The sequence below is a fragment of the Myxine glutinosa genome, chromosome 8, assembly GCF_964187855.1.
Source record: "Myxine glutinosa chromosome 8, kmMyxGlut1.1, whole genome shotgun sequence".
Lineage (NCBI taxonomy): Eukaryota > Metazoa > Chordata > Myxini > Myxiniformes > Myxinidae > Myxine > Myxine glutinosa.
In genome coordinates, this window is record NC_136268.1 from 81,978,667 (window position 1) to 82,002,055 (window position 23,389).

The 23,389-nt window shown below is 47.5% G+C and overlaps 1 protein-coding gene across 2 annotated transcripts in view; it reads left to right on the forward strand.

Annotated features, from left to right (window-relative positions):
- The first annotated feature begins 14,635 nt into the window (after positions 1 to 14,635).
- Positions 14,636 to 23,389, forward strand: part of VCPIP1 (valosin containing protein interacting protein 1) — a 60,141-nt gene continuing 51,387 nt past the window's right edge. For both annotated transcript variants that reach the window (XM_068124722.2, XM_068124723.2), the window contains exon 1: positions 14,636 to 14,971. In XM_068124722.2, the coding sequence (XP_067980823.1) occupies positions 14,804 to 14,971 (168 nt within the window). In that variant the 5' untranslated portion in view covers positions 14,636 to 14,803. The remainder of the gene's footprint in view (positions 14,972 to 23,389) is intronic.

Below are 23,389 nucleotides of genomic sequence, written 5' to 3' on the forward strand. Positions count from 1 at the left end.
TATCCCTGCGTGTCGTAAGAGACGACTAAGAGGGTTGGCGTCAGGAAGGGCATCCGGCCATAAAAACATTGCCTCAAAAAGAGAACCATGACAATCACAAGTACATTTGGGCAGGGTGCAGCCCGAAGTGGAGATCAGTTTCTGAGGTTTGGGACATGGAATGTGGGGACAATGACAGGGAGATCAGGAGAAGTGGTGGAAGTATTGGTCAGAAGAAGAGTGGACATATGTTGTGTGCAAGAGACGAGATGGAAGGGAAGTGGTGTGAGAATGGTGAAGGGTAGGCAGGGACAGAAATACAAGTTTGTGTGGCAAGGGTGCCTGGAAGGCGTGAATGGTGTTGGTGTCCTGTTTTCTGAGGAGTTTGTAGACAGTGTGGTGAGTGTGACTAGAGTGAGTGATAGGTTGATGATGGTGAAAATGATGATTGGAAAGCTCTTGGTGAACGTCATCTCGGGATATGCTCCGCAGGTTGGTCGAAGCGATGAAGAGAAGGACAAGTTCTGGTGTGCGATAGAGAAGCTGATGGAAAACGTGAAAGATGAGGAAGTTGTTGTGGTGGGAGGAGACCTGAATGGACATGTGGGAAGGAGTATGGATGGTTTTGAGGGAGTTCATGGGGGTTACGGATATGGTGTGAGAAATGGAGAAGGTGAAAGGATTTTGGAGTTTGCTGATGGAGCTGATTTGTTGATTTGTAATACTCAGTTCCAGAAAGAGGACAATAAGGTTGTTACATACACGTCAGGTGGGTCGACGACAACCGTTGACTACCTGATGGTGCGTCGGCGAGATAGGGGGCACCTCCGGGACACAAAGGTGATCCCGGGGGAGGAGGCTGTTTCACAGCACCACTTGGTTGTCTGCGACATAAGGGTGAAAGGTGCGAGGAGAGCTCGGCGGGTGAAGTACCAACCGAGAATGAAGGTGTGGAGGTTGAAAGAGGTGACAGTAAGGGAGGCATTAAAAGAGAGGCTGAGTAGGGTAGAGGATGATGTGGTTGAGCTTGAAAGTGGTTGGATGTCAATGAAAGCTAGTCTGTTGGGAGCCGTTGGTGAGGTATGTGGATGGACAAAAGGACCACCGAGGCACTCGGAAACATGGTGGTGGGATGTTGAGGTTGGAAAGAGGATTGACGAGAAGAGGAAGAAGTTCAAAGAGTGGCAGAAGGCGAAGGGTACGGGAGCAGAAACAGCAGAGCATGAAAGTTATAAGGCAGCCAGGAAGGCTGCAAAGAAAGAGGTAGCAAAGGCGCAGGTGGCATGTAGGAAAATGTTCGGAGAACGCTTGGATTCGGAAGAGGGTCAGAAAGCAGTATTCAGGATTGCAAAGCAGATAGCGAAAGAGAGGTGTGATGTGATGGGGGTGAGTTGCTTGAAGGATGAAGTGGGACAAATCGTTGTCGACCCAGATGGAATTAAAGGAAGATGGAAAAGATATATGGAAATGCTGTAGGATACAGAGAATGAATGGGATGGCAACATAGAGAGTAACCCAGTTTTAGGACCGGCAGAGAAGATAACTGAGAAGGAAGTTGAGGAAGCGATAAAAGCAATGAAGAGTGGAAAAGCGGGAGGGCCGACGGGAGTTGTGGGAGATATGTTGAAGGCAGCAGGAAGTTGGGGTGTGAAGAGAATGACAGAGATCTGTAATCTGGTGGTGAAAGAAGGCCGCATTCCAGTGGATTGGGAACTGTGTACCCTCGTCCCTCTATACAAGGGGAAAGGTGACCCTCTGGAGTGTGGCTCGTACCGAGCGATAAAGTTATTGGAGCATGGAATGAAGGTATTGGAAATGGTGTTGGAGAGGAGGATAAGGAAGAAAGTGAAGATCGACGAAATGCAGTTTGGATTTATGCCAGGAAGAGGAACGACAGATGCGCTTTTCATTGTGAGGCAGTTGCAGGAGAAGTACATGGATAAGAGGAAGAAGTTGTTTTTTGGGTTTGTTGATCTGGAGAAAGCATTCGATAGGGTTCCACGCAAAGTATTGACATGGGCATTGAGGAAGTTAGGAGTGGAGGAATGGTTGATCAGAGTAGTGATGGCAATGTACAAAAGAGCACGCACAGCTGTAAGGACGAAGGACGGGAACAGTGGTGAGTTTGAGGTGAAGGTGGGAGTGCATCAGGGGTCGGTACTAAGTCCACTACTATTTGTAGCTGTGATGGAGGTGCTGGCTCAGACCGTAAAGGAGGGTTTACTGTGGGAGTTGTTGTATGCAGATGATCTGGTGTTGATTGCGGAAAGTATGGATGGACTAAAGGAAAAGATGAACAAGTGGAAGGAATGTATGGAGACAAAAGGTCTGAAGGTGAATATCGGAAAGACAAAGGTGATGGCAAGTGGTAAAGCATGTGGTGAGGTGGAAAGAACTGGGAAGTGGCCGTGTGCTGTGTGCAGGAAGGGTGTCGGAGTGAACTCCATTCAATGTACAATGTGTGCTGAGTGGGTTCATCAAAAATGTAGTGGTCTGAGAGGGTCATTAACCAGTGTGGCAGCTACATTCAAATGTAAGGTGTGCACAGAGGGAGCTGCAGATGGAGGAAATGTTGAGTTGGATCTTGGAGACGGCGTGAAGCTGGAAGGTGTGAAAACATTTTGCTACCTCGGAGACATGCTGAATGGAGAAGGTGGATCAGACTCGGCAACGGTTGCTCGAGTGAGATGTGCATGGAAGAAGTTTCGGGAACTGAGTGGCGTGCTGATGAGGAGGAGAGTGTCGCTGAAGCTGAAGGGAAAGGTGTATGCTGCATGTGTGAGAAGTGTTATGATTTATGGGAGCGAGACATGGGTAATGAACGTAGAGCAGCAACGAAGGCTGGAAAGGGTGGAAATGCGAATGGTTCGATGGATGTGCGGAGTATCGTTGAGAGAGAGGAAGACAAATGATGAATTGCGAAAGATGATGGGAATATTGCCTGTGATTGATGCTGTGAAGAGGAACAGGTTGAGATGGTTTGGTCATGTATTGAGGAAGGATGAAAGTGACTGGTTGAGAAGAGTGATAGAAGTTAATGTAGAAGGAAGTAGAGGACGGGGAAGACCGAGAAAGACTTGGCTAAAGATGGTGGAAGAAGAAATGCGGGCAAGGGGGTTAACAAGGAGAGATGCAGAAAATAGGGCAAAATGGAGAAGATTGTCATGGGGACCGCAAGGCTAACCCCCGCTCTAGCAGGGAACATGGCCTTAAAATGCATGTTGTTGTTGTTGTTGTTGTTGTTGTTGAGGAGCTCAGGTGTGCCAAGGAAGGACTTCGCGCGACGGAGGATGCCCAGTCAGCGACTAACTTTGGAGGCCAGCTGGGAAATGTGGTTTTCCCAGGAAAGATCATGGCAGATAGTGAGACCCAAAAGCTTGAGCGACAGAACTTCTTGGAGAGGATTGTTGAGAAAGTAGACGTAGTCACACGTAGTCAACGTGTGGCCCTGAATGGGTTTCTCTCACCTCCTCTTCCTGTTCAGGCTGGAGTTCCCCAAGGTAGTGTTCTGGGCCCTGTGCTTTTTCTGGTCTTCATCAATGATCTCTCTGACTCTCTTGAAAATCCTCTCTATCTCTTTGCTGACGACTCTACTCTCTGTCGCTCCATTCCTCATCCCTCAGATCGGCAGTCTGCAGCCTCCTCACTCTCTGCAGACCTGGACAAAATTACAGACTGGTCAAACAAGTGGAACATGTCTTTCAATCCTGACAAATCTCACACTCTTACAATGTCTCTCCGAAAGGACCGACTGGACAACCCTCCCATCTACTTTCTCAACAATCCTCTCCAAGAAGTTCTGTCGCTCAAGCTTTTGGGTCTCACTATCTGCCATGATCTTTCTTGGGAAAACCACATTTCCAAGCTGGCCTCCAAAGCCAGTCGCCGACTGGGCATCCTCCGTCGTGCGAAGTCCTTCCTTGGCACACCTGAGCTCCTCACCACATACAAGGCTTTCATCCGCAGCTCAATGGAATACTGTTCCCCCCTCTGGGCTGGTGCTCCTGCCTCACACCTTGCTCGGCTTCACGCTGTTGAGGCCAAAGCTTTCAGAATCATTGGAATCTCCTGCGATGTAGTCAACGCCGAGGGCCTTTCACTCACTCACCGCAGGCAGGTTGGTGGTCTTTCTGTCTTCTACCGACTCCTCTCCGGCCTTGCTCCCCCAGCTCTCTCTGTGCTCTGTCCCCCCCAATATTCCTTCAGGTCGCACAAGATCTGCCTGCAACCCTCTTCTGGTTAAACTGCCAAAGTCTAGGCTCTCTGCTCACCTTCACTCTTTCATTCCCCTTTTCTCCCGCCTCTGGAACAAACTCCCCCACTCCCTTCAATCCCACTCCTCCCTCCAGGTCTTTAAAACAGCTGTTCACCACCATCTCTTATCTTCCCCCATCGAAAACCTTGATCTTTTCTACCCCCGGTAATTCACCCCAGAGTCCTTGCAGTGTTCATATGTTTTAATCCTCTCCCACCTCCCCCAAGTCCTCCCGATGTCCCTGCTCTCAAATGTTGTGTTTGTGTCCTTCCCCCTCTCTTTTGTGTCCTTCCCCCTCTCTCCCCATCTTGTCTACCGCTCCCCTTGTTTTTTGTGTTTTGTGTGTCGGTTTGTCTTTTTGTGTGATTAATGTTAGCTCTTTCACGAGCCTCGATCTTGTATACAAAAAAAAAAAAAAAAAAAAAAGTAGATGGGAGGGTTGTCCAGTCGATCTTTTCGGAGAGACATAGTAAGAGTGTGAGATTTGTCAGGATTGAAAGACATGTTCCACTTGTTTGACCAGTCTGTGATTTTGTCCAAGTCTGCTAAGAGTGAGGTCTGCAGCCTTATTTGCTTTTAATCCAAGATGACTGCCATACCACGTGACCTATGACATCACAATTATTAATAAAAACATTCTGCATGGGTGTCACTCATGCACTGAAGGTTTCGTCTCAATCGGACATATGGTTGCTGAGAAAAACGAGGTTTAGCACGTACGGACGTACAGAAGGACAACCCGAAAACATAATGCCTCCAGTGACTTTGTCGGCGGAGGCATAAAAATATATACAATAAATATATGTATGCAACTTTAACATGAGGATTGAAAATTTCTTTTTCGGCTTCTACTGGTACATTGTATGTCTATATATCCATACTAGCAGAAGTACCCGGCATTGCCGGGTGGGGGAGGAGGAGGGGAGGGGGAAGAGGAGGGGAGGGGAACGGGGGGGGGGAGGGGGAAGGGGGGGGAGGGGGGGAGGGGAAGAGGGGATGGGGGGAGGGGGGAGGGTGTGGGGGTGGCTGGGGGAAGAAGGGCCCCTCCCCCCTCCCCCCTACCCCCCCCCTCCCCCCCTTCCCCACATAGGCCATGGCATCACTCTGCCTCTCATGCATCCACCTCGGGCCACCTGTGTACGTCGCAGGAAGGACCACCCTTTTCCCAACATTGCGAGGGTCACCATCGCTGGCCATGAGACTGTCACGGAGGTTGCCGTAGTTATCAGTGAGTAAGGTCTTTTGCTCCCTGCAGATAAAGCCCAGTCGCTCTGCCTCGATTTTAGAATATACATCTTCCAGAAACTGCTGAAAGAGTCGTCACATCTGCAGTATGTGATTTCCCTCTCTCACCATGATGTGGTAGCTGTAGTACTGCAGCTGTGTGAGTTTTTGTCCATCGTTTCCAGTAGCAGTCCTGGCCACCAGGTGGATAGTGTAGCCATCCGTTCCATATGGGAACACTATGGGGTACTGTAGTGCATCATAAGATGCATGCAGCTCACTTATCCTTTTGAGTGCCCCATCGCGAAGTTTAAGGACAATATCTCTGGGTTCTGTTGGCTCATTGTCCATTAAGATGGCGACTTCTGGTGCAGACTGGGCGTTGTAGCGGCGTGCATGCTCACCACGTGGTCACTTGTTTTCGCGAATGATTATGTGGCGCTCTTCCGAGTTATCTCCTTCTGCAAGCATATCTCTTGCAGTCTTCAGCTCACGGACCAGATGGTTATTCACGTGGAACCACTTTGTGAGCATTTCAATGATGTGTGGTTTGAGACCGCTGTGGTTCCTGGCAGTCAGCTCTTTGGCATGCGAGTCCAGGAAGTACACCTGTAAGAACTTTGGCTGACCTTCTTCAGGCGGGAGCAAGCTGCCAATGCGGTGGAACACTTGACCTTGGATACAGAAGCTCGGGTTCCAGCCATGTACTTGAGCTTCCTTATGCCCGAAGCTCGTCATCGCAAAACTGCCATTATACGTTCGAATGTTGTGAAGGAAGTGCTTGCTGAGGAGACCTTCGCCAGAGAGAAGTTCCTTCAGGAAGGGAGGAAGGGCAGGGAAAGGCTCAAGGATGACTTTCCCATTGTTGCAGCACACACCCTTGGTCTCTCCTTCGAACTTGTAAGCAGAGCAGTGAGTGCAGACGTGGTCCATTCGGCCGATGTCTGCGTGAGTTGTTGGGTCAGCCGGGTCATACGTGAATGCCTCCCTTTTGTTACTTGGTGTCCGGGCCCGAGCCCGAGCTCGTGCTTCTGCAGTGCCGTGTCGGTTTGCCTCGTGTCTTGCATCACACTCTTCCTCAGTCGCGTTTACTCGCTGTTGTTGTTGCCGATGAGCCTGTTCATTGAGCCTGGTTGATCGCTCATCTTGTCGCATTTACTCGCAGTTGTTGTTGCCGATGAGCCTGCTCATTGAGCCTGGTTGATCGCTCATCTTGTGTCTCATTTACTCGCAGTTGTTGTTGCCGATGAGCCTGCTCATTGAGCCTGGTTGTTCGCTCCTCTTCGGTCACCTGTTGTCTCTCAGTCTGTTTTCGCTTAGCTGAAGCTGTCGTCGGACCAATGCAGCTCTTCCTTTTTCGGGGCATTTCGGAGATTTTGATCAGAAACTGCGTGGAATTAGGCCTGGGCCAAAAAGAAGAAAATAGAAAATCATGAAGTGGAATTTAATTGAGAAACTGCGGAATCGGAAAAAGCGATCAGAAACTGCGTGGAAGTCGGAAGTCGGAAGTCGGAAGTCATTGAATGTCGCATTGACAAATAAATGTAACATGTATGTTTCACTCTCTGTCACATGCCATTGGTCCCATGTCAATCGGATGAAGTTGAAAAATTAACGTTACGAAATACGCTGATGACGTCATAATTTAAAAACCCGACGGTTTTTTAAACATTTAAGGTGTGCTGTAGTTTCTCTGGGACGTACTTACTGATTCCGAATATGCCTTTGGTTTTGCTCTGCGATGAGAGTTATAAGAGGACAAACATCCAAACATACTTTATGCTTACCACCACTTAGTAAACACTATTCAGGCTGCTTTTGCAAGCCATGGTGTTATAGTAGACAGAGCTGCCTTTTTGTTTTCACGTACCCATTTTTCCATTGACTAACATTTTTTGTGCGATATAGTCACTCACCTCCCCCTGCTTCCTCGCTCCTTTAAACATTTAAGGTGTGCTGTAGTTTCTCTGGGACGTACTGATTCCGAATATGAAGTTGAAAAAAACAATTAACAGATGACGTCATAATTTTAAAACGCGACGTTTTTTAATTTTAAGGTGTGCTGTAGTTGCTCTGAGACGTACTGATTCCGAATATTCCTTTGGTTTTGCTCTGCGATGGGTAGTTCTTGAGTTATAAGAGGACAAACAAACAAACATACTTTACTGCTTTATATATATAGATATACACACTTTATCCCCCTTAAATTTTTTTTTTTAATTCTCACAGGCTGGCCTAATGGATAAAACATCAGACTCCCAAGCTGGGGATTGTGGGTTCGAATCCTGTCTGGGTTGAATATTTTTTTCCCCTTACTCTTTCAAGTCTTTTATATCGTCTTGAATAAAGTCTTGGATGGTGAACAAATGCATTTTGTTTGTATTTAAAATGTAACTTGTGCAAAATGCCAGGGGCATAGAAAAGGCCCCTTTGTATAAGGGTATGTGCCATGTGGCAAACTTTAGAAAAGAAGGGACATTCCATAGCTTGTAGAAAATGTCAAACAATACAAAATAAGGAGCATTCAAAAAATCTCGTGTGCATGCTAGACTACCCTTGTGTTCTGAGGAGGAACCAAGTAATGCTCTGGAAAAGTTCATATAAAGGGGCGTCAATTTCATTCATACAGCTGCATGAAGAAGTAAATGTATTTTATTTGCCAGATGTCAGGCGCAGAATGTAATCGCCGTGAGAGAAAGGGAATCCTTCTCTCATTGCGGATCAATACACATTTAAGTGATTTACTTATTATTTGTCTTGATTCTATAATTAGCTTGTTTTAACAGTAACAGAATTATTATCATCACCTCACACAGAAACGAGTCGTTGTTGGCTCTCCATTCCTCACGATTATCAATAATGGTTTATTATCGAACAATCGATAATGGTTTATCATCAAATCAAATCGAATCATCGCAGCCAGAAGCTGAATTGTGATTGATTTACAATATAAAACTAAAATCAAGATAATTAAAATAAATAAATGAATATATCGCAATGAGCGTAATAACATCCACAAATAAGTAAAATTAATTGAAAAGTACTGCTTATTAAAAAAAAATTACGAGTACATATATACAAGCATTTACCATATTAATTAACTTTAATTTACCATATTTTCCTCCTTTCTAGAATACGAGGATAAGGATGCATCTTTCTTCCCCCGTCTTGTTATGACCTGCCCCTTGGGTAGAGAGCTTGGGGTATGCCTGTTGCTCCGGAGATCCTAATTGACGTACTCGGGAGGTCAATACGTTCCCTGTGTGTGGGTCGCACCGTTGAACCACTCGGATGTGACCGAGAGGAGTTATCATCCGAATGCTGATGCAACTTTACACCTCCACTCACCGACACATAGGATGCAAATGTATGCCAATCCAGTAATGCAATGCAAAGTCAAAACAGTGGAATGAATGCAAATCCTTCACTCGGGATTAAACTAAAACACAGGATATACAACCAAGCAATACAAAAACCATAGGAAAATCCCACGGACATGTGGGGTTAAAGTATAAGTAATTAAATAAAGACAGACAGGCGCCAAGCCAATGTGGACAAAACAATCAAATGCCCCACCAGATATCCCTATCTAATCCCAAGGAAGGAGGGAGGAGGGAGTGGAGGGTGGGGGTAAAGCAAGATAACAAAATAATATTTGCCAGCATATAAAGAAAAATAAGTCAGAAAAATAAGAGGGGGCATGAGGATTCAGGCTTGTTTGAGATGACTTCCAGCGGCCCCATCTCAGCTGCAGGCCCTAAAGATGGCGCCTCACCACCTTTCTTTCTCTCTCTCTCCCTCTCTCCCTCTCTCTCTCCCTCTATCTCAACCAGATGTGTCCTCAAACTTTACGAACTAGAGCAATTCTTTCAACACTAGCAAACAGCACATTGCCTCAGGTTGGCAAAGGCGATACTTGACGAGTAGCACACACTTCTGCTCCCTCCCTCGTTGATACACGACGCCACATGCACCGTCCACTGATAGGCTCTCCTCCACACCAGTTCCACACCCGTCCCTTCCACGCAGATGGTGCCTGCAACTGACAGCCCTCGGGGGGATCGCTGAACTCTTTCACAAGTGCTCACAGGCCGAATTACTCGTCACAAAAACTGGGCGCTCATCTGCCTTCGTTCCCGCCTTTTCTCACTCTCTCGAGCCTTTCCGGCCATCGCTTCCTCTCTTCATTCCCTGGTCAGACTACTCACTATGTTCTCACCTCTGAAATTATGTAGATGCCTCGAAGGGGGGAAGAAGGTAGATAGATAAGGTAGGTCTTTTAACAGTAGATTGAAAATAAAATTGTAGGAAGATAAATAAAAGGAGCTATGCTGGTTCCACAGCCGACCCGACATTTCACCCGAGATGCACCTTAATGGCCAAGGCTTCCCATCGTTACCAAGCAATCAGTCCCATGAGTGTACCTTCATTATTGAGCGATCATTACGCAATAAACCCCATGAGCATAACATATGGGAGGGAGGGAGATAGTGGAATGAAGCTTAACACAGGTAAAGTGGCTAGAATAAATATCTTGTGAGTCGATAAACTATCTGTTGGATACTGCAAACCCCTTTGGTATTATGCATGATGTATTAGGTAACCCTGTTTCTGTTTCTGGGTAGGCAGAGTCAGTTGCTCGATGATGGCCTGCAGCCGAAGGCTTGCGTTGCTTGGTCACCGTGTAGTTTGAATAAACTCACATGTTCATTTCTGCCTTCTTGAACTTTTAACATGGCGTAGTCGGCAAAAGGAACATTCTGCGCAGCTCTGGGTGTGATCATCGGTTCCAATCCAAGCTGATAACGGTGGATGGCTGCGGATTGACTTTCGATTTCCGTCCGTCGTCATCGTTCACGGGAAGGGGATTTCTCACATTTGTGTCTGTTTCACTTCTCAGTGAGTACGTTTAACACACAGACATGCCTCCCAAAGATAAACCTAAGGAGCACTCTCAGTATGTGACCTCGTTGGTGGTTATTATGAAGGACATGATGGCTATGCAGCAACGTGCTATGTTGAACCCACAACAAGCCACTTAACTGGCAGAACTGGCAGAACTGGCAGAACCCACAACCCACAACAAGCATGGCTGATCAACAGCAGGCACACATGCAGGAAATGAAACTGCTACGTGAGGCCATAGCACGCCGCCCGCCCACTGGTTCTTGTAACGTCGGTGACGATGGTGTTCCAGATTGTCAAAACACCGTTGAGACATCATCTTTATGTGCTCCGAAATTCTCAGTTAAACAACCACCAGTGTTATCCGAGTCTACGACCTGGCGGGATTTCAAGGCATGGAGAAAATAATGGGATGATTACTATCTCATCACACGTCTCGATGGTATGCAAGCTCGTGAGCAGTTAGCAACTCTCCGGAACTGTCTGACATTGGGCATGAGATCAGTCCTCAAGAATGCCATTGATATCGATTTCACATTGGACATACTTTCTGTCAGGGATGTTCTCGCCGGAATCGAAGCACATCTAAGAGGACAGCGGCACATCATCCACGATCTGGTTGATTTTCACGAGCGGTACCAAGGGGATGGAGAGAACTTTGACTCATTTTATTGTGCAATATGCACCGGGAATACACCTGGTGGTTGCAGATGCAGAGTCGTGCCTGCTCAACAGAGGCAGTGAGCAGGAAGAATGAAACAGATGTAGAAGTTCATGTCTGCATGGTCCGAGAGAATCTTCCAGTTTCTGGGGCTAAGTGGGCTGAGTTAGCAGCAGTAACTGCAGAGGTTACCATCTTGCAACAGGTGATCAGCTACATCAAAGACCCGAGTATGCAGTGTCCGAAGCCTGACACCACATTTCAGGATGAACTGAGTGAAGTTGATGGAGTCTTCCGAATGGCCAGCGAATCGTTATTCCTTTCAGCACGGGCAGTGGTATGCTTGGCAGGATTCACGAGGGTCACCTGGGTTAGGAAAAGTGTAAACGACGGGCACGGGAGGCCATTTATTGGCCAGGCATGAATGGTCAGATTGATGACTATGTGAGCCGCTGTGATGTGTGTTTGAAACACCGCAGTGCTCAGTGTGCAGATCCACAGCAGCCGCATAAAAGGCCGAATAAAGCCTGGGTCAAGGAGGGGTGTGACATATTTTACTATGCCAGTAAGCCGTATATGCTGGTGATGGCCTATTTCTCTAACTACCCGGAGGTAGCCTTGCTAACGACCTCCCTGCTAGTCTCTGACATCATCCACCATAGGTCTATCTTTGGACGTCAAGGGATCCCAAGCCAAGTGGTGAGTGATGGAGGACCACAATTTGCCAGTGCTGAATTCAAGAAGTTCTCACTAAACTGGCAGTTTGAGCACATCTTGTCAAGCCCTTACTATCCCCAATCAAATGGTATGGCTGAGAGTGGAGTCAAGATTGTGAAGAGATTTCTTAAGAAAGCTGGAGAGCGAGGAGAGGATCCATATTTAGCTCTGTTAGCCTACCGAGATGCCCCATTAGAAAACGGATGGTCACCGGCGGAACTATTCATGGGAAGGAAGCTCCAAACCCGCCTTCCAACAATAGCTTGGAAGCCAGATTAGCAACGCCCTGAGCCTCGATCTATCAAAGGCAAGGAGCTGTCAGAACTAAAAGAAAAGGAAACCATATGTGTGAGGAACAACGGCCGTTGGGATGACTGAGGCCAAATAGTGCGGATGGTGGGTCCCAGATCATATGAGGTGGAGCTTGATGATGGACGGGAGGCCATTTATTGGCCAGGCGAAGAAACAGGCGACCTCTCTTGGCTACCAAGGAGTGTTTCCCAATGCAAGCTAGATGGCCTTTGATAGAGGAGAAGTTGTCGACTGCTGAGGAGCTGGAACAGCGATCACCGCAAGGAGAGCAAACAAGACCAGCCACCCAACCAGTGCCAGCGCAACATCAGGTGCAGGAGCAAATGCCTGTACCAGCTCTGAGACACAGTACTCGGATCTCCAATAAGCCTGCCAGACTAATTGAAGAGATATAAAGTTGTCATCCTACTAATCAGTGCAGTGTTAATGAACACAAAGATGACTGCCATTTTGATAACCTGGTAAATTAGCTTAGAATTGTATTTTGCCAATTGAAGTGAATTATATTGTTTTGATTTGAGTGGAATGCTCAACACTATCTAAAGAAGCATTGCCATATTGTTTTATCATAGTTCTTGTCTACCTTTGATGTCCCAGCAATATTTGCTAAAAGGGAAAGATGTGTTGATACCGGATCATATGTCATGATCCTGGGGCCAGCTTTCTGTTGTATTTGTTGTTGTACTCTTTTCCTACTTTCGCGAGATTCAATAAAGCGAGAGTGAGACTTGGTACGATCATGGCGTAGGGTCACAATACGATCGCAACACTCGGCAGCCTGTGTTTTGGCCAAATATCAACAACGATATTGCCAACGTGACTCGCTCGTGTCCTGTGTGTCAGGAGCGAATGGCCAGCTCTTCAGAAGGAACCATTAATGAGCGATACACTACCACGGCGTGTGTTCGAGGAGGTATCTGCCGATTTGTTTTCCCATGCGGGAAAATCGTATCTGGTCTACGTCGACCGCCTCTGGGTGGCCATGCATCTATTTTTTCACGCGTGACCCCACGTCACATGACCTCATCCAAGCTCTACGGTTATTCTTTGTGGATCTGGGTGTCCCAGTTCGTCTTCGAACCGATGGCGGCCCACAATTTGCATCCTATGAATTCTGAAAATTCATGGAGCGTTGGGGAGTTAACCATGGCTTCTCCACACCACACCTTCCACACTCGAATGGACATGCAGAAGCAGCGGTCAAAGTCATTAAGACACTGGTCGCTAAGACTACACACAACGGCAATCTCGACGATGATACATTTTGCCGCGGCTTGCTCGAATGGCGAAACACGCCACGCACATCTGGAAGTTCACCAGCTCAAATTCTCTTCGGGCATCCAACACGAACTCCTGTTCCTGGACATCAGCGCACTTTCGCACCCTAGTGGCAGATGGCTGCTGCCGAGTGTGACGCTAAAGCCGCCGAGATACGGGCGAAAACCAGCACGCATTACGTTCAATCGTCCAAACCTCTCACGCCATTTTGTGTCGGCACCGAGGTGTTGGTACAAGATCCACAGACGAGGCGTTGGGATAAGACCGGTGTGGTCATCGGTGTTGGACATCGCCGGGACTATCATGTGAAACTGCCGTCGGGCAGAGTTTATTGAAGGAACCGGTGTTTCCTTCGTCAGGATGTTCCTCAATGCTCCGCTATGGATGGTGAGGGTCAAAAGCCATCTACTGTTGGAAGCAAGGACAGACCAGCTTCCTACCCACCGAAGCGACTCGATTTGTAAATTGTTATGCATGAACTGTTGCTCTATATTGCTTTGTGTTCTTGTTACCACACATAGGGTTTTGGACAGGAATGGTAGTATGTGCTCATGCTGATCTATTTGGGGGACTGTCGCCTCTTGGAAACCTCCATATGTCGTCTGTTTGAACTTTGAAGTGAAGCCGTGAAGGGGAGATGTCGGATACTGCAAAACCCTTTGGTGTTACGCATGACGTATTAGGTAACCCTCTGTCTGTTTCCGGGTAGGCGGAGTCAGTTGCTCGATGATGGCCTGCGGCCTAAGGCTTGCGTGTTTGGTCACCGTGTCGTTTGAATAAACTCACATGTTCATTTCTGCCTTCTTGAACTTTTAACACTATCTACATCATTCAACAAAAGGATGATTCTTTGAAATTCTTACGTGCTAAGAGTTTTGCTGAACCTGCGTTGTTATCCAATGTATCTCGCCGCAGCGGTATTATTAGCTGTAGTTTATTGATCAAGTTCGATTCACCTTTTTTTTTTTCTTTCAACCAACTCCGCGCCGGTTACGTAAAACTTCTTCTATATTAGTTAATGTATAAGACCTAAATGGTAATATTATGTGGTATATATAAATGACGTCGTGGAATAGCTTCAAAAATGAACTAAATAATTGGAAGGAGAATTTTTTCCAATTTTAACGGCCATGGTGGTGTAGTTCGCGGCAATGCCTTCTATTATTTTTTTCCATCAAGGCCGACTTTATGGAGCCTTTTCTCATTAAAAAAAAATATGCAAAGTGACCGTAGATTTGTTTGATTTTCATGTTCGGAGTGCATAGTTTATGTGCGAGCTGAAATTGTCGATTTAGCCAAATAATCGAGTAATCGACCAGGAAGAAGTAAAAAAAAAAAAGAAAACGGAAAATAGGCTGAAGTATACGGATGTGTTGTGTACACTGCAGCAATAATATTATTAACGAAACACGACAGAGCTGTGGAAGCAGCGAACCAGTGATCGGTGCCTCGCTGCTCCGCGTGAAATTGACATGCAGCCCGCTGGCAGGAAGGGTCGCGATCGCCGGACCGTTGGTCGGACCTGTCCGGATGAGTCATGCCAAGCTCCTCTCGTCCTCCCCGCGACCGGCGGTGATGTTCAATGCTCCGCCTGTGGGCAGCGATTCTCGCAAGGCCGTGTGGGCGAGATGGGGGAAGAGGTGAAACGCTATGCATGTGCTTTGATGTGGATGTTGTGTTTAAACCGACTCGGTGGCCTAATGGTTGGAGCTTCCGCTGGGAGGTCGGCGGTTCGAATCCCGGCCCAGTCGTACCAAACGCTTTAAAAGATGGCCCGTGCTGCTTCCTTCCTTAAATATTTGATGCTAAGTGTTTAAAAAAAGACGACCAACCATCGGTTAGCAACCGTTGCGCAGGCTTTGATGGGCCTAATGGCCTCTCAGCCCGATTAATCTCATGTCGTGGTCTTTCACTCTAATGTCCTCTCAAGTGGAATGTAATAATGTTCAAACCCACGTCCCACTATCATTTGTACACTGTGATTACGCAAACCTGTGTTTACTATTTCATGTTGTCTCTAAATTGAAACATTTGTTGGAGAGAATAAAAATTCCATAGTTGGCAGTGTAGATGTCCATGTTTGAAAAAAATATATAAAACCAGAACAATGCGACTGTGTCGCCAATATGCCTCCGCATAGTCCCACAACGGGTAGATGCCATCGTTCACTGTCCTAAAAATAAACAATTTGATTTAAATCCCTTCAGCTGTTATTTGATTTAAATCCCTTCAGCTGTTTTCAAGTATCACATTTTCACCAGCCATGACAGGTTTCACATCGATAAGGTGAGCGGTTTCAGAGATATAATTATTTAATATTTTCTTTCACGCTAATATGACTGAAGCATGGTGTTGGCTTAGCGGTCAGGGTGCCGGCTTGGGATCCTAGGATCCTGGGTTCGAATCCCTGTCGATCGCTGAATTAACGCCAGGGGGGTTGACTCAGCCTGTCATCCTTCAGAGGTCGGCAAATTGAGTACCAACTTGCTGGGATGAATGATCCCGGTGTGTACCCCGATTTAGAATAGGTACACCGTATCCCTGTGCATCGTAAGAGACGACTAAGGGTTGGCGTCAGGAAGGGCATCTGGCCGTAAAAATATTGCTTCAAAAAGGGAACCATGACGTCATGGGGCCCGCAAGACTAACCCCCGCTCTAGCGGGAAAAAATGGCCTTTAAAACGATCATTCATTCATATTCATTCACTCACAATTCCAGTCTTATTGACTGGAATTCATATTGATTGCGTTACGAAATTCACATTAAATTCACAATTCACAATTTATTCACAATATGGCTGCCATGCCATGTGACCAATGATGTTTTCGTGATCATCTTTTAATCACCATGCCCAGTCAATGACACATGTAAAGTTTCGAGTCAATCGATTTGGTGGTTTGGGAGGTGTTTTTTCAAAGGTTTTAGGTTAAATCCAATATGGCTGCCAAACCATGTGACCTATTGTTACGGATTTATGTGAATGTATGTGAATTACTATTCAGGTCTTTGCTTATCAATGTGTAGTCGATTAAAGGTTGTTGTGATTAAAGGGTCAGGAGCCCTTCTGGGAAAAAGGAGACCGGAAACGGAAGAAGAAAAGACACGAGGTGCGGGAGAAGGGACGATCTTCTTCCTCTTCCTCGCCGAGCTCCGAGGCGAGGGTATCGATATTGAGCAGCGTCTGACGCTGCGTTGGAAAACCCGTCTGGCGAAAGGAATTACCCCTTGACACATCAAGTTGCCGTGGGTTCGTGCACGGAACCAAGCGTCCTACACAGTTCGCCTCACCGTCTACAAGGACGCGTACGGGTCGCCCCTTGGGCCTCGCGCGCTGGACAAGCCGCGCGGCAACCGTTGTTCCCGGTACGTGACGTGCACGTTTCGGAGCACGTCAGCCAGGGGTTCGTTCAACCGCCCGTGTGTGGAGAAGCCGACCTTCATCTTGGTCAGGAGGGGCCCAGAGACATGGTGAGGGACAGAGACCAAAGGGGTCGTGAGTTCCCAAGGGGTCGGGAGTGGGGAAAGGGGACACACATATATAAGATGGCCATCTTAATAATATTGGTGACTGATTGTTGATGGTTGTTGATGGTTGTTAATGGTTGTTGATGGTTGATTGCTCGGGGAAAATATTATTGGTTATTCCGGATCCTTGGTGTGGGGTTTCTTATTGACTGGAATTCATATTGATTGCGTTACGAAAGCGCATAAATAATAGATCTTTCTGGCGGAGTTCCTCTCACGGTCCGGGGGTCACCGAGACCAGGTAGTCACCGGGAGGACCACGTAACAGAATTGGGGGCTCGTCCGGGATCTAAAATTGTATAAAATAATAAAATATTATTTTTATTAATTAAAATTTATTAATTAAGTATTAATTGGTAAATTTTTGGGGAAATTGGGGGTAAAGTCTTGGGTGAAGGTTAACAGGTGTTAACGATAGGCACCATGGCGTTTGTGGCACAGAACTTTGCGGTAACCCCGAGTGAGGCACAGTTCCGAGCGTTACTAAAAGCGGACCTCTTGAAATTGGCCAAACATTTTAACTTGGAGGTCCGAACTAATTTGAGGAAGGCAGAGTTGCAGACCACGGTGATACAGTCTATGGTGGGATTAGGAACATGGGACGAGTTAGCCTGGAGTGGCTACCCGAAGAACCAGAAGACGTTGAGCTCCGGAAACTGGAGTTGCAATTACGGAGCCAGGAACGGATCAAAGAAGAAGAAAGGAAAGCAGAAAAGGAAAGAGCAGAAGAAGAAAGGAAAGCAGAAAAGGAAAGAGCAGAAGAAGAAAGGAAAGCAGAAGAGAGGAGAGAAGAGAAACAGGCAGAGGAAAGGAGAGTGGAACGAGAACTCCAGGAAAGGTTAGCAGAAGAAGAAAGGAAAGCAGAAAAGGAAAGAGCAGAAGAAGAAAGGAAAGCAAAAGAGAGGAGAGAAGAGAACCAAGCAGAGGAAAGGAGAGTGGAACGAGAACTCCAGGAAAGGTTAGCAGAAGAAGAAAGGAAAGCAGAAAAGGAAAGAGCAGAAGAAGAAAGGAAAGCAAAAGAGAGGAGAGAAGAGAACCAAGCAGAGGAAAGGAGAGTGGAACGAGAACTCCAGGAAAGGTTAGAAGGGAGAAAAGCAGAGGAGAGGAGAGCTGCCAGAGAACTCGAAGCAGAGGAGAGAAAAGCCGAAAGGGAGTTGAAGGAACGTGATCTGGCGCTTCAGCAAGAGATTAAATTCAAGGAGCTGGATTTAATGAGAGAACGGGGAGAGGTACGACCCTTGCTGACGGGGTCGACACCTAGCCAGAACACCTGGGATGTGGGCAGACATGTGAGGCTGGTTCCACCCTTCAGTGAAAAGGAAGTCGCTAAATTTTTTCCACACTTTGAGAAAGTGGCTCGACAGTTAAACTGGCCGGAGGAGGCCTGGACCATACTAGTGCAAAGTGTGCTGGTGGGAAAAGCTCAAGAGATTTATTCGGCGCTACTAATGGACCAATGTGCAGATTATGAGGTATTGAAGAAGCACATCCTCAAAGCCTATGAGTTGGTTCCGGAAGCTTACCGGCAAAAATTCAGGAATGCCAGGAAGAGGGAGAGTGAGACCCATGTGGAGTTTGCCAGAGTGAAAGAAAACGTGTTTGATCGGTGGTGTGAGTCAAAAGGAGTCGGGAAAGACTTCGAAACATTGCGTGACTTGATCCTGGTGGAGGAATTTCAACAGTGTGTCCACGAGGACATCAAAGTGTACCTGCAGGAAAAGAAAGTACCGAAGTTGTGGGACGCAGCCACCATGGCAGATGATTATGCCTTAACACACCGGATAGGGGTCCACGAACCTAACTCCTCGCCTAGATCTCCGCAGGGGAGGTGTGGAACAGCAGGTGCGGAGAACGACAATACATGGCGGCGGCCTCGAGATGAATATGGGGACAACGTTGATACCCGAACTGTTCGAAATCAGGGGGCTACGGGCCCAAGACAAACTTGTTTTTCGGGGGGCCCGAGGCAGACCACGAGTTTTTCCTCCGGGCCTACTTGCGCTTTTTGCAAGAAACCTGGACACTTGATGTCCAGTTGTTACCTCATGAAAAGGGAAAACCCAGAGCGGAGTCCGACTATTACCACTCCGAATGCGATGGCAAGCGTAAGAAATCGCCCACAGAAGAGTTACCAACCATTTATTTATGAGGGGTTGGTCTCACTCAAGGGAGACTTGACTAACCCAAGACCGGTTAGGGTTTTGAGGGACACAGGAGCCCATCAATCCTTAATGCTTGAAGGCATTTTGCCATTGTCAAAGAGTACCGCAACTGGTGATAGTGTTTGGTTACAAGGGATCGGTGGCTGTGTGAGTGCCCCACTTCATGTCATCCATTTGGAATCCGATTTGGTGTCAGGACCGGTCACCGTCGGTTTACAAGCCAAGCTTCCTGTGGAGGGAGTATCTGTGATTATCGGGAATGATTTGGCCGGGGGGCAAATTTATGGTAACCCGAGGGTTGGGAAAGAGCATAGCAGGGAAAATAACACCACACCAGCTCGGGATGGCGACAAAAGTTCCAAGTTATTTGTAGGGGGACTGAACTTCAACACAGAGGAAGAAGTTCTGACCTCTGTCTTTAACAGATATGGGCCGCTGGTGGAAGTGCGGGTGGTAAAAGACAGGGAAACGCAACGGTCAAGAGGGTTCGGCTTTGTCACGTTTGCAAGCACAAGAGACGCCAGGGAGGCAGAGAAGAATTGGAATGGTAAGGATTTGGAAGGTCGGACCATAACAGTAGGGAAGGCATTTCGTAGGCGTCGAGAGGTCTACAGAAGAAGACCACTTGGCGGTAGTTTTGGTGTGGGCAGCAGCCGATATTACTATGAAGGCTCCCAGAGTTACGGCACCTCCCGAAAGAATGAATGTCAGAGCACTGGCCGAGAAGGAGACCACCAGTCAGGTAACGGCTGGGACAAGGGGTCCCACTGTAACTGGTAGGAGTCTGAAGAAGTTGAAGCCCTATATACGGTGGAGCCGCCGAGCCGGGGCTCCTACACGGACTAACCGTGAATGCCGCGTTCTTAAAGGCGTCCAGGTAGTGAACTTTCCTGCACGGACTAACCGTGAACTCCACATTCCTTCAGGCGTCCATGTAGGGAATACTCCGCTGGGCCTCCCGAAAAAGTGCTATAGAGAGGTTTAAATTTGGGGGCTTTGGTCACCACCTCTTAACCGTCATTCAAGAGAAACTAGAAGTGGTTGACGCTTGGTCCAGAGGGAATTAATCTAGGGGATTGTGTGAAATTTTGTTGCTTTATTTTTAAGTGATGACTGTGCCCGGGGGGAACTGATGATTTGGGGGGGGGGGGGGGGGGGGGGGGGTGAGTTATCTGGTTTGTTTATCCAAGTTGGCCGGCAAAGAAAGTTTTCGCTGGGTTCAAACTTTCTTTCTTGAAGGGGGGGAGTGTTACGGATTTATGTGAATGTATGTGAATTACTATTCAGGTCTTTGCTTATCAATGTGTAGTCGATTAAAGGTTGTTGTGATTAAAGGGTCAGGAGCCCTTCTGGGAAAAAGGAGACCGGAAACGGAAGAAGAAAAGACACGAGGTGCGGGAGAAGGGACGATCTTCTTCCTCTTCCTCGCCGAGCTCCGAGGCGAGGGTATCGATATTGAGCAGCGTCTGACGCTGCGTTGGAAAACCCATCTGGCGAAAGGAATTACCCCTTGACACATCAAGTTGCCGTGGGTTCGTGCACGGAACCAAGCGTCCTACACAGTTCGCCTCACCGTCTACAAGGACGCGTACGGGTTGCCCCTTGGGCCTCGCGCGCTGGACAAGCCGCGCGTTGCTTTGCCCGCTTTGCTTGGCAAGGAGGTGTGCGCTGCAACCGTTGTTCCCGGTACGTGACGTGCACGTTTGGGAGCACGTCAGCCAGGGGTTCGTTCAACCCCCCGTGTGCGGAGAAGCCGACCTTCATCTTGGTCAGGAGGGGCCCAGAGACATGGTGAGGGACAGAGACCAAAGGGGTCGTGAGTACCCAAGGGGTCGGGAGTGGGGAAAGGGGACACACATATATAAGATGGCCATCTTAATAATATTGGTGACTGATTGTTGATTGTTGATGGTTGTTGATGGTTGATTGCTCGGGGAAAATATTATTGGTTATTCCGGATCCTTGGTGTGGGGTTTCTTATTGACTGGAATTCATATTGATTGCGTTACGAAAGCGCATAAATAATAGATCTTTCTGGCGGAGTTCCTCTCACTGTCCGGGGGTCACCGAGACCAGGTAGTCACCGGGAGGACCACGTAACACCTATGAATTTAATATTTCAATACAAATGGGTCATTCATCATGTGCATGCAATTTCAGATTTTTAGGATAAGGAATTCGATTAAAACATTGATGGCTGATATACCACTTCACCGATCATGTCATCATTATCATGCTTTTGTTTCCCATTGGGAGTACTTGACAATGTGCCAAGTTTCTAATTTTTCCATTCTGCAGTTTCCGATAAATAATTTAATTATTTCAATAATCAAACGGAAGGCAATCTCATTTCCTTCCACCAAGCTCTGAACAAGTGTGTGTCTACCCTCAGGAGAGCCAGGAAACAATATCTCTCCACTCCCAAGACTGAACTCTCAAACCTGTATCCTTCCTCCAAATCCTGGTGGCGTCTGGTCAAATCTGTTTCTGGTTTTTGTTCCCCTTCCATCCCCTCCCTTACCTCAAACGGCTACACAGTTGACACTGCACGTGAAGAAGCCGAATGCCTCAACTCTGTTTGCCTCAACATCTTGTGTCCCAAACCCATCTCTCTCTGTACCCATCTTACTGAGTCGAACCCAGCTGCTCCTAGACTCTGTGTTTTCTCCTGACAAGGTGGAGAAGCTTCTGTCAAACCTCGACTCTGATTCTGCAACGGGACCAGACGGCATAAGCCCACGGCACGGGTCCTAAAATCCTGCTCTGCCGCCCTTTTACATTCTCTCTCTGTTCTCTTCACCCTCTCTTTTGCTCAAGATCATCTGCCATCAGCTTGGAAATCAGCCAACATTACCGCTTCACACAAAAATTGTGGAAAAACAGATCCTTGCAACTACAGACCAACAAGCCTGCTCCCAATTATCAGCAAAGTCATGGAATCCATCGTTGCTTCGGATTTCAAATACTTCCTTCCTCTCCAATGGCTTGACCTCTGATCATCAATTTGGTTTCAAACCAGGCCACTCTTCTCTGGGCATGCTGCTTCTGCTGTCTCAACAATGGATGGAGGTCCTCAATGCCAAACAGGAAATCAGAGCTGTCTCCCTTGACATATCACGTGCCTTCGATACGGTCTGGCACCCCGCTCTGCTCACCAAACTCTCCTCCTATGGTATCCATGGAAACTCCACGCATGGCTTGTGGACTTCCTCTCTGGTCGTAGTCGACGTGTGGCCCTGAATGGATTTCTCTCATCTCCCCTTCCTGTTCAGGCTGGACTTCCCCAAGGCAGTGTTCTGGGCCCTGTGCTTTTTCTGGTCTTAATCAATGATCTCTCCGACTCTCTGGAAAATCCTCTCTATCTCTTTGCTGATGACTCCACTCTCTGCCGCTGCATTCCTCATCCCTCATATCAGCAGTCTGCGGCCGCCTCATTCTCTTGAGTTGCCAATGGCCACACAATAATCATGAGATGTAGACATGTAGTGGCTTGTCACATATTCTGTGGTCTCGCTAATGGCGGTGGTACACAAGCAGCAAGTCCTTGGGAGCAGAAACAGAAGTAATATCTGTTGAAAAGAGAAAGAGAGCCAACTTTGCGGCGTTATTCGAGCGGGTCGAGTTTTGAGGTCAGATTGGGAGAGTTCATGGAAGAGTCCTCACTCTCTGCAGACCTGGACAAAATCACAGACTGGTCAAACAAGTGGAACATGTCTTTCAATCCTGAGAAATCTCACACTCTTACTATCTCTCCCCAAAAAGACCGACTGGAAAACCCTCCCATCTACTTTCTCCACAATCCTCTCCAAGAAGTTCTGTCACTCAAGCTTTTGGGTCTCACTATCTGCCATGATCTTTCCTGGGAAAACCACATTTTCTGGCCTGCAAAGCCAGTCGCCGACTTGGCATCCTCCATCGTGCAAAGTCCTTCCTTGGCTCCCCTCTGGGCTGGTGCTCCTGCCTTACACCTGGCTCGGGTTCACGCTGTTGAAACCGAAGCTTTCAGAATCATTGGAATCTCCCGCAATGAAGCCAACTCTGAGGGCTTTTCACTCACTCATCGCAGGCAGATAGGTGGTCTTTCTGTCTTCTTCCAACTCCTATCCGGTCTCGCTCCCCCAGCTCTATCTGTGCTCTGTTCCCCAAATATTCCTACTGGTCGCACAAGATCTGCCAGCAACCCTCTTCTGGTGAAATTGCCAAAATCAATACTCTCTGCTCACCTTCACTCCTTCATTCCTCTTTACTCGCGCCTCTGGAACAAACTCCTTCACCCTCTTCAATCCCACTCCTCCCTCCAGGTCTTTAAAACAGCTGTTTACCACAATCTCTTATCTTCACCCATCCAAAACCTTGATCTCTTCTACCCC